The sequence below is a fragment of the Geotrypetes seraphini genome, chromosome 3 (assembly GCF_902459505.1).
Source record: "Geotrypetes seraphini chromosome 3, aGeoSer1.1, whole genome shotgun sequence".
Classification (NCBI taxonomy): Eukaryota; Metazoa; Chordata; class Amphibia; order Gymnophiona; family Dermophiidae; genus Geotrypetes; species Geotrypetes seraphini.
The window spans coordinates 207,707,520-207,727,907 of record NC_047086.1 but is presented as its reverse complement, the minus strand read 5'-3'; the positions used below and the strand labels follow the sequence as shown (position 1 = coordinate 207,727,907).

Genomic DNA, 20,388 nt, shown 5'->3' with positions numbered 1-20,388 from the left:
TCCCAGGAGATAGGTGACGGCAACAGGGGTCCCGGGAGATACGCGATGGCAGCGCTGGTGCCGTACTGCATGTTGAGAACCTCTGGCAAGTCAGCTGGCCAGCGCCTCTTCATCCTCAGTGTGCCACGGCACACTTGGAATCTGAGGCGGCACACAGTTTGTGATACATTGCTGTAGGTATTGCATCTGAATACACTACTCTAATCTAAACTAGCATATATAGACCACTTTCCCCAATAAAGGTCCAGAACAGTTAATAATAGAAAAAAATATATATATTCACCATCACTACAAATGCGGGAAAAAATTAGTGCTTGATCAAAAATGTTTCAAACAAGTATAGTATGTCTTGCGATAGTTACAAAATTTAGAAAATGACAACAATTTCTTCTTCGATAAAGGAAAATTGTCCCAGGTCTGAATGGCTTTTGTAGGAAAACAAAAAATTTCAATATTCTCTTGTATTGATTAGACTAAGATAGAAAAAAATTATACCAAAATCAAGATGATTATGATCTCTCAACCTGGAAACCTCTCTAACTGAAGGAAATGCCTCTAACTAGAAAGTTTTTCAGGGTCGGATCATTAAAAATTTTAAATGACAACTTGTGCTCGACAGGAAGCCAAAGTAAAGCAATCAAATAGAGAGGAAATATAATTGATTTTTCAGAAAAAAAAGGTTCAATCTAACTGGTATTCTACAACGTGGTAGTTTATTATATACTTTCTTTTTGTCAGCCACCTTAAAATTGTGTAAAAGTAGTATATCAAATCAGTTTACCAAGTGTGTAAAGTCAACAGCAAACACCAAAGCAATGTCAACCGGGTCACATACTACTGTCCTTCCAATTTATCTTCCACCCCTGTCTCCCCAACTCCATATGTTCTTCATTTAAAGAAATGAAGGGATCACAGTTACAAATTCCAGGCAGTGATTTCCTGAGAGCAAATTAAGTCCCTTCCGGATGGAAATTCTGCAAATTCCTTTCAGCAACATTTTGGTAATCCCCAGCCCTGCCTACAAACGCTAACCACCACAAAGAAAGAAACAGTCAGTAGTTGCAACAGCAAGGACAGACCACAGCCTGCAGCATTCAAATCGCTGGCTAGTTGTTTTGCCTTTCTGTGCCTCAATTTCAATCCCTAGCTCTCCCACTTAACTTCTCTCTATTTCCATTTGCTCAATTACCGGTATACTTTTTTTTTTTTACAATGCTGCTCCTTCTCAAGCTTATTCTTAGATTTTTCTTTTAAGGCAGTCTTGTTCCCCTGATCTGAGCTGTAGCCATCCACACTCCAAAAGCAGAGAACTGTAAAATGTGTCAGACTCAAGTCTGGAAAGAAAGCATGCCTAAAAAAACAAAACACCCCAAATTGCCATTTGCAGGAGTACTACATCAGCCAAAGGTTGGTTTTTTTTTAATCTCCCTGCCTGCTTCTCAAGTGAGAAGTTCACCTAGTACCATGAAGAAGAGACTTGGTAACTAGATAATATCCCTTTGTCACAAATGCAGGCAATTTCTCTCTTAGCTTACGTGTTAATAGCAGAAAACCTTATTGGGCACTGCATGCTCGGTTGCAGAGATGGGAGGAGGAGGCGGCGACAACAACCTATGATGGAAAACAGCTACCATATTTTTCGCTCCATAAGGTGCATATTTAGCGTGCGCTAAATCGGTTAGCGTACCTTAATAAAAGGACCCCTAAATAACTTCAATAAAAAATTTGGCCTACGACTTAGCCTAAGTTTTAGATTTTGGCCCCTTATGTGATTGAGTTTGACACCCCTGCTCTAGAGGTTCTGGGTCTGCTGTCAGGCAGAGACTATTCTTCCGCTTCAGAATGGATGAGATCGTCCAAACCCTTGCTAAATGCCACTTAAAAGGAGGCCTAGCAAGAGTAGCCTTAGTAGTAAAACCACCGGCCCACTGTTCAATCCAGAGCATTCTGCAAGGAGATATCTAATACGCCGACAGCCTACCCAGGACCTGCATAAGGTCATACAGGACGTCAGCAACATAATCCATTCCAGCCAAAAGAAGCTTATGAGGGGCTCTACAGCCTCCCTTCTCCAGAAATGGCCACCGCTAAGAAATTTGTGCCAGAATCGTGATTTTTTTTTCCATACTTAGAGAAAAGTACAAAAATGGAAATTTTAGGATTTTTCAGGTGGGGAAACACAGGGGGACATGCAAAAACCCTGAACTCTGCAAAATTCAGACCCCCCCCACCCGATCCGCCTCACAGACTGTGACAGGCTTACTCACTGTGCCCTGTGCTGGAAATGTGCTGCAGCCTGCCTCAGCTCTCTTACAGTAGCTGGAATAGAAGAAATCACTGCCTCATGCTGGGAATGACTCCTTAATGTTAATCTTCAGGCTGCCAGTCACACATGGTGCCTGACCATTTCTTCACCCCCACAGACTGATGGACATGCCAAGGGGTGTGTAGAGACAAAAAACAGCTTGCGCTCTGTGAGACACCACTGAGCCTACAAAGGACGCTTAACAGCCTGCGCTTGAACCCCTGCTAAACAGGTAAGGAAAAAGCGGAGGTAGCCCCGAGTTCTGAAGACACAAATGCAGATTGGCCAAGAAGTACCACCAGGGATTGGCCTGTCAGCTGAAGACCAGAGTCTACTTCTTCTCTACGCAGGAACATCTGAAGAAACGCTCCAAGGACAAAGAAAACCCGAAAATGAGACAAAAACACCAAATAAGAAAAAAGGGAGAACAGAACAGAAATATTCAGGCCTGCATGCAGAAGGGAAAAACTATAGGTGGTGCTAGAGCTCCCAGAAAAATAGAGGAGATATATAGAAAAAAATCTGGAGTGGATTCCTTCTGCATATGGCTATTAGGAGATAACCCACATATCTAGAAATGTCTCACCTATTGTACTAGGAAATGCATTCTGTATGCGATTATTCATTCTGCAAGTTAAGCTACCTGGTGGGCACTGTGTAGCTTTGGTTGTATGCACAGAACAGTGAAAGGACACATTTGAAAGGATAAGTCTTCTGTCTCTGTCTGTGCTGGAGGTGCTCAAACACAGACAGTGTTTGTGTTTGTTCTCTTGATGTTCTGGGAAAAGGCCATTTAATCTTGTTAATGAAGTTAGCTGTTTGAGACAATGGAGGTTCGACCCCCCCCCCCCCCCCACTGCCATGTACCGGTTGAGAGAGATAAAGGAAGCTTTAACACCTTTTAGATTTAGACAATGAAGCACATATCCTGCTCACTCACCCACCCCACTTTTTATTGTCCAACCCCCTTTTCCTGTGTTGGTTACCACTGACCCATGTAAAAATATAAAAATGGATGTAAACTAATAAAATACAGGCAATCTCTTTAGGACACTGTCTGAGTATCTTTCCTTTCTAAGGGGAATGCCTCCAGATATCTGGACAGATGACAGGGTGTTTGCAGGGCGGTTTCGGGACCAAGAAACGGACCTTGTTCGTTTCAAACAGCGGTACAATTCTCCCTCGGTATTCGTAGGGGTTGGGTGCAGAGCCAGACCGTGAAGTGTGAAAAATCGCGAATAAGTTTTCGGCCGGCTCTGACCCACTCCCACCTCATTACGGATCTTCCCGCTGGCATCCCAGACTTTACCTGGTGATCTAGTGGGCTTTCGGGGTAGGAGCGATCTTCCTACGCTCCTGTCCCATGCAGATCACTCATAGCAAATGGCTGCCGTGAGTTCTGAACTCCCCGCAGCCATTTTCTATGAGTGATCTGCATGGGGCAGGAGCGTAGGAAGATCGCTCCTGCCCCGAATGCCTGCTAGACCACCAGGTAAGGTCTGGTATGCCAGAAGGGAGGCGGAAAGATCCAGAATTAGCTTTTTAAAAAAAATAAATAAATAAATAAAATAACCGAATAACCGAATCCGCGGATTCGGAGAGAGAAGTGTATATCAAATCCATGACTCATGGATAAGACCCATTAGCCCTGCTCATAAGCTTTGTACACACCTAGGTAAGAACAACAGGGCTTGCTCAATATTTTAACATTTCCACTGATGGGCAGTTACATCAATCCAGTTTTAACTAATCAGACTGACTACAGACCATATTAAGGTTTACTCCATCAAGCTCACATTAAAATCTGGAGCTGCTCAAACAGCTATAAAATGGGAATTAGAGAATGACACGGTGGCTTTCACGTACGGCTAGCCACTGAGGAGGGAAAAAGTGTTCATTGCAGGTACGGGGACAAGGCCATCCATCGCCCCGTGGAGCGGTGAATGGCTTTGTCCCAGCAGTTAAGGGAGGGAACGTGCGCGATCACCAATCATGCGCGGTCCCCTCCCTCCTTACCGGCTGAATCTATCTTCTGTATCTCCTTACCTTCGCAGCACGTTTTAAGTTTAGAGAGCAACTTGCTCAAGCCGCCGGAGTCTGCCTGCAGTCACGTGCCTCTGTGGGCGGAAGCTTTTCCTCTGACGCAACCGGAAGTTGCATGGAAGGAATTGAATGAGAAGATGAGGAAAGCAGACAACAGGAGCAACCAAAACAAAACTGCAGACTGTGTACAAGATGCAGGCAAATTTTAATATGACAAGAACACAATATATAAAACCCTTTTACCAATAAAGGGACCCGACACGGTCCGTGTTTCGGACAAACCTTCGTCAGGGGTCCATGGTAAAATAGGGGGGCTAAAAAATGCCACAAAAAAAAATTGAAGAATCTCGACGGGATGCCTGTGTGTATCAAGTTCGCCAAAAAAGCCAACAGCAGTAAAGCGAACTTGATACACACAGGCATCCCGTCGAGATTCTTCAATTTTTTTTGTGGCATTTTTTAGCCCCCCTATTTTACCATGGACCCCTGACGAAGGTTTGTCCGAAACACGGACCGTGTCGGGTCCCTTTATTGGTAAAAGGGTTTTATTTTTTTTTTTTTGCTTCAGGATAAAGTAGTATATTAGTTTGTGTTTAGTTTGTGTTTATAAAATTTTATAAACAAAGCCCTGCCAGCTGAACATCTCTTTTTCTAGTTCAGCAGCCAGAACTTTGATTTATAAGGAAGGAATAAGCTAAATATTGCAGCACTGAGGCTTGTATGGATGCTGCGGGGATAGTAGTCGCGAGGATGGGGCAGGGACAAATTTTTTTCCCCGTGTCATTCTCTAATGGGAATTTCAGAACGTTCCCTCTAAATGTGAGCAGTGGAACATATCACATGAGCAAAAGAAATTTAAACCTGGATTGCTTGGTTAGTTGCTGTTAGTTTAGCCCCAGGTAGAAGGCAATGGAGAAATTTATTCTTACCTGTTAATTCCCTTCCTTGAGTTCTACTACATCAGGCCAAACCAATGGGCTGTATTCCCTGCCCAACCAGCAGATGAAGATAGAGCCACGGTCTCAAACACGCGGGCCACATGCGGCCCCCCAGGGACTATTTTGCGGCCCGCAATCTGTCCTCGACTAAAGCAGGGGTCTCCAATCTACTTCCCTTCCAACTGCCCTCCCCCAAGCCACCGCAATCAGGGAACAGGCCAGCGCCCGAGGTCTTACTTCTCCCTGCCCTCCCCCAAGCCACTACCATCGGGGAACAGGCCGCGCCGAGGTCTTAACTCTTCCTGCTTATCTTCCCCAGCTCGGAGCCGACCAATTCTCGCCACCCGACATCAATTCTAACGTCGGGGAGGAAATTCCGGGCCAGCCAATCGCTGCCTGGCTGGCCCGGAAGTCCCTCCCCGACGTTAGAATTGGTGTCGGGTGGCGAGAATTGGTCGGCCCCGCACTGGGGAAGATAAGCAGGGAGAGTTAAGACCTCGGTGCGGCCTGTTCCCCAATGGTAGTGGCTTGGGGGAGGGCAGGGAGAAGTAAAGAAAGAAAGGGGGGACAGGGAGACAGAAAGAAAGAAGGGAGACGGGACACAAACAGAAAGGGGCATGGAGAAAGAAAGACAGAAAGAAAGGGGGCACAGAGAGAGAGAGAGAGAGAGAGAGAGAAAGAAAGAAGGGGGCAGGGTGAAAGAAATAAAAAGTTGGGGGAGGGAAGGAGACAGATGCCAGACAAGGGGATAGGAAGGAAGGAAGGAGGGAAAGAAAGATGTCAGAAGAAGAGAGAGATAGAAGGGAAGGTAAGACATGGAAACGTAGATTTTGAAAAGAAAGCAGTTAATGACAAAGATGGATGCAAGGCAGAAAGTGAAGATGGAGAGAAAACCAGTCAAAGGACAAGAAGACCCTGGAAACATAGTTAAATGCACAGAAAAATAAAGTCACCAGACAACAAAAGTAGGGAAAATGATTTTATTTTCAATATAGTGATTGAAATGTGTCAGTTTTGAGAAAGGAAAGATATTAAACTTTAAATGTAAGGGCTGCAGAAAAAATAGGGTACTTGGAGGGCCGCAGAAAAAATAGTTAATGTCTTATTAAAAAAATGACAACTTTGCATGAGGTAAAAAACTCTTTATAGTTTATAAATCTTTCCTTTAACTGTTAAAGGAAAGATTTATAAACTATAAAGAGTTTTACCTCATGCAAAGTTGTCATTTTTTAATAAGACATTAACTATTTTTTCTGCGGCCCTCCAAGTACTACAAATCCAAAATGTGGCCCCACTAAGGGTTCGAGTTTGAGACCACTGAGATAGAGCTACTGAATCTTTTATTGACAGCATAAGGGCTGGTGCAGGTTAGAAGAATGGCGTAGTGAAGGCGGGAGGTGCCTCCAGCTCCTTCACCCTCCCTCCCACCACGCATGCGCACCCATTCCCTTCACCCATACCTCTAACTTCACTAACCTGCTGCCTGCGCCATCCTAGGCTCTCGTTCCGAGGACAATTTCTGGTCCCGTGACCAGAAAGTGATTTCAGATGGAGGGCCAAGGCCAGCACGAGAAGCAGGGGGTGGGGTGGAGGGAGAGAAACACACAACAGGGGAGGGGCGGGAAGTGAGCAGTGTGTGGAGAGGAGAGATGCTGATGCCCCCCCCTTTACTATGCCAATGGGTTGGAATAAGAATATATACATAAGGGGAAAAAAAAGGTCAGGAAAACCACCTCAACCCGAGGACTGCCTGTACACATATGAAGAACGTCCGATTTAAGTCAGACTTGTACTTACATGCTTCTCCCTTCCATGTCCCAATGTACTCCTCTTTGTCCTTCCCTCCCTCTGTGTCCCAAGTGCCTCCCTTCCCGCGGGTATTTATCTGTTCTGGCTAGCTCCCTCCTCTTCACAAAGCTGAGAGCAGCAGGAGAGGTGCACTTTGGGACATGAGAGAGAGGAGGCGTGGTAGAACACAGAAGGGAGGGAGCACAATGATGAGGTAGGGGAGAGAATAGAAAAGGAGTCTGAGTGAGAGGAAAATAAGTATGACTGAAGGCAGGAAGGAGCAGCCCACCTGTAAAGAGGTAACTAGGATCCCAGGCTAACACTAGAGGGAAGCCTTGCAGGTCGGCTTCGTCAGAGGGGGGCATGCCCAGCTGGATGGCCCTGAAGGGAACAGGGGAGAGAGGGGATAACGTGAGACAAAGGAAGGGGAAGGAGCACATTGGGACATCGGCAAATTGTTGGGCATGAATGTGTGAGTGAGGGAAAGAGATGGTGAATATGGAGAAAGAAAGAAAGAAAGAGGAATATTGTTGGGGGGAGAGAGAGGGAGAGATACATGGGGAAGAGAAGAAAGAGGGAGAAATGCAGGATAAGGTGGTGGACAGGGAACAGAAGGACAGATTGAAGGGGATGCGAGGGGGAGGAATGCTGGACATAGTGATGGAAGGGGCGATAGAAAAAGAAATAGGCATGGGGCTGGTGGGCAGTGGTGAAAAATGCTGCACATGATCCGGGGGATGAGAGGGAGAAATGTTGGATGTGGCAGTAGAGGGAATGGGAGAGATGCACCCTGGATCTCTCTCTCTCTCTTTCCCCACTCCCTGCACACCATGGGAGGGGATCATAGAATGGTGAGATGAAGGCAGGGAGATGGGAACAGGGGAAATACTAGAAAGGGACATATAGAAGACAGAAGGGAGATGCTGAACATGGGGAACAATACACAGAGATAGAAGATGGATGGTGAGCATGGAGAAAGAAGAAATGTTAAATGGTCAGGAGACCCTGGCAAGTGAGTTAAGAGAAGAAAAAAAGAAAACAAAGACCAGCGTCTGAGACACAATAGGATTTAAAGAATAAAATGACGAAACACCAAAAAGGTAGAAAAAAATAAATTTTCTATTTTGTGATTAGAATATATCAGATTTGAAATATGTATCCTGCTAGAGCATCTGGGACTGCAAAGTCCAGGCCGTGCTTCTTTAGCTTCCAGCCGGCTTAGGGCTCTTTCTGACCAAGGGACAGATGCCCTAGTTGCACTCCCCTAACATGTGTGACTGTGGTATTCTGTTAGCATGATTTTTCTGTGTAGCATTCTGTAATAATTTGGCTTATTCAGTTTTCAAAAGTGGAAGGGATATTTGTGAAGGGAAAGGGAGGAGAGATAGGAGTTCTGTTGATCCTTGCTGTGTATTATTTGTTTATAAAATGACAATTGCACAGAATATTGTTTCTTTTATAAAATAAGTTCAGTATAAAATCATAACTATTTGAGGCCTGTGCGGATGGGATCAGATAGCTTGTGAGGGATGGGGTACTGAGCTCATGGGGATGGGGACAAATTTTTTCCCTGCATCATTCTCTAGTTCCAACTACTGGAATTGCCACCAAAGCCCACTCTAGCCTATATAAATCCATCTGGTCACTTGTGGAACACAAATTATCAAAGTTTACCCAGCATTGTCCCCATGTTCCAATTACTAGAGATTCCATCAAAGCCCTCTTCAGCCCATCCTAAACTGGATTGCCATATACGGGACACAGATCATGCATGTCTGTCTAGCTCCAGCCTTGGTTCTTCACAGCCGAAGCCATCATTTTAAGTAATTTATTTTCTAATTAGAGATACTCTCTTGTTTATCCCATGCCATTTTGAATTCGTCACTGTTTGTGTACTCCACCACCTTCCTCAGGAGAGCATTCCAGGAATTTCCCATTTCTGGAGAGAACAAAAAGTTATTCCCCTGTAGCAAGTGCTCTTCCAAGGACAGCAGGATGAATATTCGGTGATGGGTCAAAAGTACGCGAGGACAAAGGCGCGCCGACAACTGAGCGCAGGGTTTAATCGTGCCAAAGAAAACCCGTATTTTAAAGGGCTCTGATGGGGGGCGTGGGGGGGAAACCCCCACTCTACTTAATAGGGATTGCGCTGCCTTACGCTGCCATGTTGGGGGGGGTGTAATCCCCCACATTATACTAAAAACGTAATTTTTTCCCTAAAAAATGGAAAAAGTTAAGTTTCCAGTATGAGGGGGGTTAGAACCCCCCAAATCCCCCCACAACGCCAGCACGATCTCTATTAAGTAAAGTGTGGGGGGGTTTCCCACCAACACCCCCCGTCGGAGCCCTTTAAAATACGGTTTTTCTTTGGCGCGATGTAGTCTTGCGCTCAGTTGTCCACGCTCGGTTGTTGGCGCGCCTTTGACCTCACGCGCTTTAGACTATGAACCGAATATTCCTGTATGTATGATGACTTCATCTCAATTAAGCCCATGCAGGAACAATGCCCAACTTATCTTCTCAAAGCTTTTGAAAGCATTGCATGGTGCTACATATCTTGCCACCTGCAGATAAAATTCCACTCCAAGGGGAGGTGGATAGGTATTGAAGAACATTCAACCTGAAATCCTAGGACAAGAAGGATAATATTTTTACATGTAAAAATTCCTAGCTAAAAAAACTAAGTTAAACAAAAACCTGGTTCTGAATAGCTAGCAACTTGCCATAGCAATTTTTTTTCAAGGCAGCCCAGAACAGAAAATGAGCCCAGGGAAGTGGAGTTGGATTCCAGACCTCAAAGCAGATTCTGAAGGATTGTCTGACCAAACAGTTAGGATTCTTGTTCTAAACAGTAGCAAGATGTGAATATGTAGACTGAAGACCCCCGTTTCAAGACTTCAGGGGAAAATCTGATGCAAGCTGGAGGACGACCAAAAAACAGGTCTGTACTGCTCCACAGAAAAAGACAGACAAGGTCTTGCAGGATGGCAGTGCAATGCTTCCAACAGCTTCAAGAAAATAAGCTGGGCAGCATTCCCACATGGGTTCTATCAAGATGACATTACCCCACATGTAAGATCATCTTCCTGCTTGTTCTCGGAGAATGTCCATCATTACCATCACATTGGAGGTGGTGTGAGGCACTGTTGCAAGCCAAAAGGGCAGAGTCTTGAATTGAAAATGGACTGCTTAAATGCAAAACTGCAGGGAGCGCTTATGGTGTTGCCCAACGGGAATGTAAAGGAAGGCCTCATCAGATCCAGGCAGGTAAGAAACTCATCCAGTCTGATGGACATGATTGTGAAGTTTCCATGTGGAAGTGAGGGTCCTGTAAGAAGGCATTGACCCCCTTCAGATACAAAGTAGGGAGGCTCCACCTGCCTTTTTCTGGAATCACAAAATAAATAGAACACTGAACAAGCTCCTTCAACAAGGGCAGTACCGGCTATCACCAAGCAGATTAAGTGATTTAGCATCAACTGCAACACCCATGTCTTTCTTAGACTCCCATATAGAAAGGACAAAAGGTGTCCGAAATGTATCTGGCAAACTCCAGGTCATAAACTTGCTGCACTACTTCTAGGACCCACTCATAGCAGAAAAGGGTGGGTCTGCCACTCAAGTGTTGGAGCCACAGCCATCTGCTTTGGTGGCCGCAGCCTGCAATCATCTGACTAGAGTTGCAAATCAGATGTACAGAGTGTCTGCATGAAGGTGACTCCAGGCACCTCCCATCTGCTCTAAAGCAGGGAGCTATTGTGCCCAAAAAGAGGTGGGCTCAAGCAACATACCCTGTTCAGACCCAGAATGAGGTTTGAACTCCCAAGGCCAGAAACAAGGCAGCCTGCTTGAGGAACTGTTCTACCTTCCTATTGTGAGAATCCTTCAAGGCAGCACCCCCTTCTCCTGGGATAGTCATTGTCTTGTTTACAAGCCATGACTGCGGCATTAATCCTGGGGAGGTGGAACAGGTTCTCCAAATTCTCAGGTTGCAGAGAGCATAGCCTGCCCAGGCAACTTGTAGCCTTAAAGGAGTCTCCACTCAGTTAAGACCATTTGCAAGAGAACTCTGTAGAAGGATTTCTGCTGACCTCCAAAATGGTGTCCCCATCAGATGGCTGTTTTGACCCTGAGGAGGGATCTGGAGGGCTGAGAACAGGGTATTTTAAATAGTGTCACCAAGGAAGAACCATGCTTCTCCCCCTAGGTATTTTTCTTTGGCTTCAAGATCATCCTCTCTGAGGGAGAGACTGCAGGGGCTCTTCCCCAGAGTTCCAAGGATCCCCTATGAGGGACTCCCCTAAAAGCAGGTGGCTGATCCACAGACCTCTCCCAGTTCCAGTATAACCACTTTCTGAAACTTAATGGGACCTTCACTGCTGCCATGGACGACCATGGAATAAAGGGAGTGCTGAAAGAGGACAAAGCCATTGCTGACAAATTGATCATTTTTTGCATCTGTGTTTACAGAAGAGGATATACGCAACATACCAGAAGCTGACAGACTATACCTAGGAAGTGAAGGCGGGAAACTGACTGGGTTGATGGTCAGTCTAGAAGAGGTATGCAGGCAAGACTGACAGGCTTAAAAATGATAAATCCCCGGGACCGGATGGCATCCATCCGAGGGTAATTAAGGAACTGAAAGAGGTTATAGCTGAACTGCTTCAACTAATAACCAATCTATCAATCAAATTGGGAAGGATTCCGGAAGACTGGAAAGTGGCAAATGTTATGCTGATCTTCAAGAAAGGTTTGAGGGAAGATCCGGAAAACAACAGACCGGTGAATTTGACCTCGGTACCGGGAAAGATGGTAGAGGCGCTGATAAAGGACCGCATCATTGACCACTTTGACGGACACAATCTGATGAGGACCAGTCAGCACAGCTTCAGCAAAGGAAGATCTTGCTTGACGAACTTGCTGCACTTTTTCGAGGAAGTTAACAGGCAGCTAGACAAGGATGACCCGGTTGACATTGTATATCTAGATTTTCAGAAGGCGTTCGACAAGGCCCCACATGAACGACTACTTTGAAAACTTGTGAGCAATGGTATTTAGAGTGAACTACTCACGTGGATCAAAAACTGGTTGGCGGATAGAAAACAGAGAGTGGGGGTATATGGACAAGGAAAAATGTCACCAGTGGAGTGCTTGGGCCAATGCTCTTCAAAATATTTATAAACGACCTGGAAATTGGAATGACGAGCAAGATGATTAATTTTGCAGACAATATGAAGTTATTCAGAGTAGTGAAGATGCAGGAGGATTGCGATGATCTGCAACAGGACATAAACACGCTCAAGAAATGGGCTGCGACATGCCAAATGAAGTTTAATGTGGATAAGTGTAAGATGATGCATGTCGGTAACAAAAATCTTGTACACGAATACAGGATGTCTGGTGCAGTACTCGGAGAGACCCTCCCAGGAAAGAGACTTGCGAGTTCTGGTTGACAAGTCGATGAAGCCGTCCGCACAATGCGGCGGTGAAAAGGGCGAATAGAACGCTTGGAATGATTAAGAAGGGGATCACGAACAGATCGGAGAAGGTTATCATGCCACTGTACCGGGCCATTGTGCGACTCCACCTGGAATACTGTGTCCAGCACTTATTGCTGTACTTGAAGGAGGACATGGTACTACTCTAAAGGGTCCAGAGAAGAGCGACTAAAATGGTTAAGGGGCTGTATGAGTTGTCATACAGCGAGAGATTAGAGAAACTGGACCTCTTCTCCCTTGAAAAGAGGAGAATGAGAGGGGACATGATTGAAACGTTCAAGATAATGAAGGGAATAGACTTAATAGATAAAGAGAGGTTGTTCACCCTCTCCAAGGTAGGGAGAACAAGAGGGCACTCTCTAAAGTTAAAAGGGGATAGATTTCGTACAAACGCAAGGTTGTTCTTTCACCCAGAGAGTGGTGGAAAACTGGAACACTCTTCCAGAGGCTATCATAGGGGAAAACACCCTCCAGGGATTCAAGACAAAGTCAGACAAGTTCCTGCTAGACCAGAACATATGAAGGTAAGGCTAGACTCAGTTAGGGCTCTGGTCCTTTACCTAAGGGCCATCGCGGAAGCGGACTGCTGGGATGATAGACTGCTGGTCTGACCCAGCAGCGACAATTCTTATGTTCTAATGACAGTCATAGGTGCCAGGAGGCTGCCATGCAATCTGGAACCGAGAGCTGTGTTTTTGCTAGATCTGACTTGAGCAGTCTGGTGTAGACCTGACATGGAGGACAAGAGAGCCAGCAGTGCAGTTATGCTTCTGTACGGCTTGCAGGAGTCATAGGTAAGGCTGCAATATTAGATTGGCAAGCTTCAGCGGTGAAATCCCCTCCTTCTGGTGACCCAGAACCCAACTAACTACTGCAGGACTGGGCCAGTCTACTGGGGCTATAATGCACTTTCGTCTTCTAAAAGCTACACAGAACCTAGACAAGCTAGGGGAACAACGAGAAGCCATCATCCAATTTTTGAATTTCTGCAGGGGCCTGGGAAGGCAGAGCATATTACCAATAATCCCCCTCCCCCCATTCTGCTGTTAGAGGCTCTACACCCGCATGCCCACTCACCCAGTGAGCTGGAATTGAAGAGCTTAGCCTGGGGCAAAGAGACTCCTGTGCAATTGCCTGGCTCTACTAGACTATGGACTGTAGTCCTAACTTCAGGAGCTTCTGGCTCCCAGAGCAGCCCTGAAGCTGCAAGCCTTAGTCATCTGACCTCTCTCACCAGCCAACCTCATCATCTGCTGGAGGCAGAAAATACAGAATGATTCTAGCCTGCATCAACCTTTATACTGGCAACCTTTATACTTTATACTGGCAACCTTTATAATGGTCAAGAAGCATTAGTCTGGACTAGTGATGCAAGTTAATAGCAGTTAACCGATTATATTACATTACATTACTGATTTCTATTCCGCCTCAACCTTGCAGTTCTGGGCGGATTACAAAAGAGACATCTGGACATTTCCAGGATGATTACAAAGAGACTTCTACGATAAGAAGAACATTTCCAGAGGAGTTACAAGAAGAATGGTATAGTATAGTTTAGGGAATGGGATAGAGCAAGGAGGATTGGGCTATTCCAATGGATATACAATTTGGGATGCTGTACAGATAGGATATAGTGCAGTTTCAATATATATATGCAGATAGGGAAGCAGTTGACAAGCTTGGGCTTTGAGAGGAAGGGTAACGGGTGAAGAAGGGAGGATGGGGGAGTCACACTGAGGGGAATCCAGGTTGGAGTTATGACATCTGTATAAATTTTTTGAATAGATGGGTTTTGATTTCTTTGCGAAAAAATTTGAAATCGCTTGTTGTCATCAGCAGGTTGGAGATGGAGTGGTCCAATTTCACTGCTTGCGTCGCTAGTAGACTGTCAAACATCTTCTTACGCTGATTAATGTATTCAATTATCAGTTTTAAAAAATGAACTGCTTTGCATTTCCTCTCTCCTTCAAATATATCTCTTCTGCTCCCAACCCCTGTCTCTAACAAGATACAGTATCTTCCTCCCCATCACAATTCAATATTTGCTTTCTACCTCACTCCCCATGACAGTCTACCTTAATAAAGGTGGTCTTCTGTGGGTCCCCAGTAACAGCAGTGTCAGATACATGCTGCCTGAGGCCTGGTGAGGAGGTGATACAGGCCAGAAAGAAAGCTACAGTGCAGATAGCATGTGTACAATGCTGCTGCTGCTGCCACCGCCAGGGACCAACAGACCACCTATAAAGTAGAATTTGGTGTGAGGTTGGTGAAAGAAGAGAGGCAGATGCTGAATCCACATGGAGGGATAATGAACCTCCAGGAAAGAAAGAGGTAACTGACCTTGAGAAAGAGGAGAGGAAGGGAAGGGAAGAGAAAGGTGATGAGATGTGATAAACTGCCTTTCCATAGTTACAATTAAAGCATTTTACATATCATATACAGATTATTTGGTACCTGGGGCAATGAAGGATTAATTGACTTGCCCAGTGGGAAATAATTTTAAAAAGATGCCGTTAAAGGTATGATTAAAATTTTTAATCAATGTGAAGTTCTAATTTGGGCTGATCTAATAGAAAGGAATGTTTTATTGCCTGCAGAGAGAAAGACAAGTTATCATTCTCACCTGACAATGTTGGGGTGGTCGAAATGCTCCAAGCGCTTCAGGAGAGCCACCTCACGGACAGTGGACAGCGGTAATCCATTCTCGTTGGTTTGCACTCGCACATTCTTCAGTGCCACAAATTTCCCACTCTGCATGTCCCGGGCTTTGTACACTGTGCCATAGGCTCCCACGCCAATCTCTGCAACAAGTTCATACTGGGCCCGCACCTCTTTGGCCATACTCAGTCCAAATACACACAAGCTGTTTCCCACGTAGATCTGCAATTAACAGAACAGAATTATCAGCTCAATTGTGTTTACAAAAATAAAAACAAACAAACATACCCTCAGAAAGCTATAGCGCATTTCTTTGATTTTAACTTGATAGCTAGCACAACCAAGAGGAAACCAGTAACTTGCCCATCGGGAGAGGCTCTTTGTTTAAATTTTACTCCTGCAGTCTGTGTCAAAATTTCCTCTACCTCTGCCGCTAGCTGTGGGGCCAATACATAAAGCCACAATGTAGAGCTGGTTTCCACAATGAAATATACTGTAACTATGCAATAGTCAATGAGCATGCAAATTTTACTGCTGCGTTTTTAATCCACAGCTTAATGTAAATCACCCTTCTTGTTGGTACACAAGCAATGATCAGCTCATGCAGCAACAGGTAGGATGACATAAGAGGCAAGCAGTGGCATACTATTAGCATCACACCCACCTTCCCTTCACTTATTTGCAAAAATATTTCCCTGGTGTCTAGTGTACCTCCCACCCAGAGCAGAGTCAGTCTGCTAAATAAGGGAAGTGTAGGTGGAGACTACCAAATATGATATCTGACTGCCAGTTTCTAAGAGGGTGGTACATAGGGATCACTCTTTTTTAGGCAAGCCCTAATGGGGGGGGGGGAAAGAGGAGGAAGGGTACATCTTTGAACTCAAGACAATACGGATTATTGTCTGGACAGATATGATCTAATGCCTTTATTGCAGATGCCCTGATTGATGGCTTTTGGAAGATACAGATTTTCAAAAGCTTTCGATTGCTAATGGGAGGAATTTGGTGTTTTAGAATCAGCATACTGCCACCCCTGGTTTGTTCTGGAAAACTGCAAAGCAGTAGAGAGGTGAAATCATCTCTTACCTGCAAACCACAGGGAAGATTAGATTCTTAGATTGATAATCTTCTATCTAGTAGAAAGGCATACGAGTCTTGAATCAGTGGGTTATTCACTTCTAGTCACGAGCTGTGCCTGACTTTTGAAGACCATACTAATGCTCAGGTTAAAAAATGCTTTTGTACCCTTTGGAAACTTCGTACCATCAAACACTATTTTGACTTCCTCTCTTTTCAACTGCTGGTTCAATCTCTAATATTAAGCATCTTAGATTACTGCAATATCATATATTTGGGATCCTTTAAGAAAACCAACAAACATTTGAGAGTCATTCAGAATGCTACCGTCCGTCTTATTTATGGCCTCAAAAAATCGGATCATGTTAAGCCCATATTACAGAAAGCTACAATGGCTGCCAATGGAGGTAAGGATCATCTTCAAGTTTGCCTACCTCTGCTTCAAAACCCTAACAGGTTTATCCCCAATCTACCTGCCGCACCATTTTGAATTTCCAGGCACCACCTGCACATGTAGTACCTACCTATTTGCCTTCCCATCCTTGAAGGGCTGTATCTACAAGAGATTCCTCAACAGATCTCCGTCATTCCAAGCAGGAAATGGAATAAATGTCTAACCACTCTCATTTCAAATGCACCCTCCTACCAAACCTTCAGGAAATCAATTAAAACCTATCTCTTTGATAAATTTCTCCGACTCCCTTCCTGCCTTGTTGTATCCGATATGCCTCTGGATATACTTGACTACTCTCGACTTGCTAATGTAACTTGAAAGTCTTTTCTGTAACATCGCTGTCTGTGCACAGTCTCTTCCTCTGTAAACCGCTCTGAACTGCTGTGGTATTGCGGTATACAAAAATAAAGTTATTATTATTATTACACACCTCAAAACCCAGCAAACACCCAGAATGACTCCCCTCTATGACTCCATGAGAGAACCCAGAACTAAAACCTTCAATCACTTTGAACCAGCATCTCATGACAACCTAGCAAAAACAATCACTGTGCTATGACCCTCTGGATCCAGCCTCGAGCCATGCCCGCAAAATCTCCTGATGGCCACAAAAAAGCCTTCATCAAATTTTCTAATTGACAAGGTTCCCAAATTATAAATTCTTTCCCTTGAAAAGTAATAAGACGTTTACATGAATATTTAAGGAAAAGAGTTGCATCCATGGCCATCTCCCCAGGTTTCAGAACCAAAAGGCTTAGCGCCGGAGTTGAGTGGCTTTGGAAACATCTGGAAAACCATTAATTTTAGCCCCACAGAAGCTCAATTCTTTCTTAGCAAAAAAAGATTTAAGTATCAATGATGTTAATAAATTCCTCCCTGCAATCAGGAATGGTACCACAAAGCTGGAACCAGCAATTGGGCCTATCATTAAAAAAAAACCCTGGATCCGAACAAACCCAGCAACTACAGACTGGTCTCCAATCTTCCCTTCATCTCCAAGATTTTTGAGAAAACCGCACTATCGCAATGCCAAGACTTCATCGACAGACAGAACACCCTCTCCTCATATCAATTTGGCTTCAGAAAATTCCGTAGCACAGAAAAGGTCCTAGCGGAGCATACTAGACAAAAAAACCCTCAATGGGATACTGGTCCTTCTAGACCTCAGTGAGGCCTTCGATATCATCGATTGCCCCTGCCTCCTCGCCAGACTCAAATATTGGAATTGGCGATCGAGCGCTCCAGTGGTTCTCGTTATTCCTGAGCCATAGGGCCCAAAGCATCCTAATAAGATCTACTTCATCACGACACAAAACAATAAAATATGGAGTACCACAGGGCGCTCTTCCCCCTGTTTTTTAACCTCTATATCAGACCAAAGATAGAAATTGCCTTAAAACACCACAAAGATCCACTCATTTGCTGACAATATACAACTGTACCTACCGCTAGCAGGGAGCGCCTGCAGCACAAACCGATAGGGAGGAGAAGAGGTCAAGGCATGAGCACACACACTCCTCCATGCAGCAACAGCTAGGGGGCCCCTCAACCCAAAGCAGGGAACCTGCCTTGCTCACCTGCAGTTAGAAAGCTGGCTCCCCTGTGTTTAGCTTTATTTTTAATTATGAGGAGGGAGAAAGGGAACCAGGCTCAGAAAAGGGGCCCCAGGGGCTGGAAGGGATCTGGCACCACTAGGTATATACACAAAAGCACAGTGCAGGAGACAACAACCAATGGAATTGGATAGGAACACTATCCAATTTCACTGGTTGTTTTCTCCTGCGCTGGGTTCATTTTCTGGGGAGTATTTTTTTGTCTTATGTTCCTGTCCGCCACTAGGTGAACCCCAGAGTTAGGAACCCAGAAACCCTAAACCCCATGCTCTACTGAATTACAGAACTAAAACAGAAGCCAGGAGCTTAAGAGACCATCCATCTACCTGCTAGAGATAGAGAATACTGGATTGTCAGTGAGCAAACCATTCTATATTTGACAGAGGCTGTTGGTGGATGGACTTAACCCACTCATCTTTGGATTCATCTGCTACTCATGACAAGGAAAATGAGTAAAATGGTGAACAAAAAAAAAAGGTTAAAAGAACAGCTGCAATAAAAAAGGTTAAAAGTTTAAAATCAGGCATGGATATCATTTAAAAATAGTGAAATAAATCTAGTTTGGGCTTTTTTTTTTTTTTTAAATAAGAGGGAGGAAGGCAGAGGAACAGCCAGTATGGTTATAAGGAGAAGCAAGGGATGCTGACCCAGTAAGACTATTCTTACGTCCTTATAAAGGCTAGGGGACACTCGAAGTTACAGGGAAATACTTTTAAAACCAATAGGAGGAAATATTTTTTTCACTCAGAAAATAGTTAAGCTTTGGAACACATTGCCAGAGGTTGTGGTAAGCGTGGATAGCTTAGCTGGTTTTAAGAAGGGTTTGGGCAATTTCCTGGAGGTAGAGTCCATAGTCTGTTATTGAGACAGACAAGGGGAAGCCACTGCTTGGATTGGTAGTATGGAATGTTGCTACTCTTTGGGTTTTGGCCAGGCACTAGTGACCTAGATTGGCCACCATGAGAACAGGCTACTGGACTTGATGGACCTTTAGGCTCTAATAGGAACATAAGAATAGCTTTAATGGGTCAGACCAAAGAACACAATTTTGGAAAAGTGAGATAAAAGTATCCAAATGAAGGAGAGGCAGCAAAATAAACACTAGCAATTTAGGGAAGTGTGGCACAGCGGTTAAAGCTACAGCCTCAGCACCCTGAGGTTGTGGGTTTAAACCCAAGCTGCTCCTTGTGACCCTGGGAAAATCACTTAATCCCCCCATTGCCCCAGGTACATTACACTTCTCTCTCCGAATTCACGAGGGTTAGGTAGGGGTAGAGCATTTTCCACGGAAAATTGGAAAATTCACGAATAACTTTTTGGGCCAACTCTGACCCACCCCACCTCCCTCCTGCGTCCCGGACCTTACCTGGTGGTCTAGCGATGACGTGAGGCAGAAGCGATCTTCCTATGCTTCTGCCCCATGCAGAGCCATCATCAAAAATGGCTGCCGTAAGTTCCCTTGGGCTCACGAGACCACAATGGGAACTCACGGCTGCCATTTTTTTATGACAGCTCTGCACAGGGCAGGAGCGTAGGAAGATCGCTCCTGCCCCATGTCACTGCTAGACCACCAGATAAGGTTTGGGGAGGTCCAGGCAGCTTTTTAAAATTAGGGGAAAAAAGATCACGAATAACCGAATTTGCGAGTATTAAACCCGCGATTCGGAGGGAGAAGTGTAGATAGACTGTGAGCCCACTGGGACAGATAGGGAAATATGCTTGAATACCTGAATGAATTCATGTAAACCGTTCTGAGCTCCCCTGGGAGAATAGAAAATTGAATAAATAAATAAAAATAAAATAGATGCAAAACAATGAGAAAAAAAACCAAAAAAAAACAACCCCCCCAAAAAAAACTAAAGAGAATTTGAAAAGAATTGCAATGGAAGCAAAAGCTTTTTCAGATACATTACAAGCAGCCAGCCTGTGAGGGAGTCAGTTGGACTATTAGATCATCAAGGAACAAAAAAAGCACTCAGCCAAAGCAGAGACTAAATTAATTCTTTACTTG

General features: G+C 44.7%; 1 protein-coding gene across 2 annotated transcripts in view; it reads right to left on the bottom strand.

Moving 5' to 3' along the window:
- Positions 1-20,388, bottom strand: part of CDK4 (cyclin dependent kinase 4) — a 78,962-nt gene that overhangs the window by 46,381 nt on the left and 12,193 nt on the right. For both annotated transcript variants that reach the window (XM_033938278.1, XM_033938277.1), the window contains exon 2: positions 15,199-15,455. In XM_033938278.1, the coding sequence (XP_033794169.1) occupies positions 15,199-15,416 (218 nt within the window). In that variant the 5' untranslated portion in view covers positions 15,417-15,455. The remainder of the gene's footprint in view (positions 1-15,198; positions 15,456-20,388) is intronic.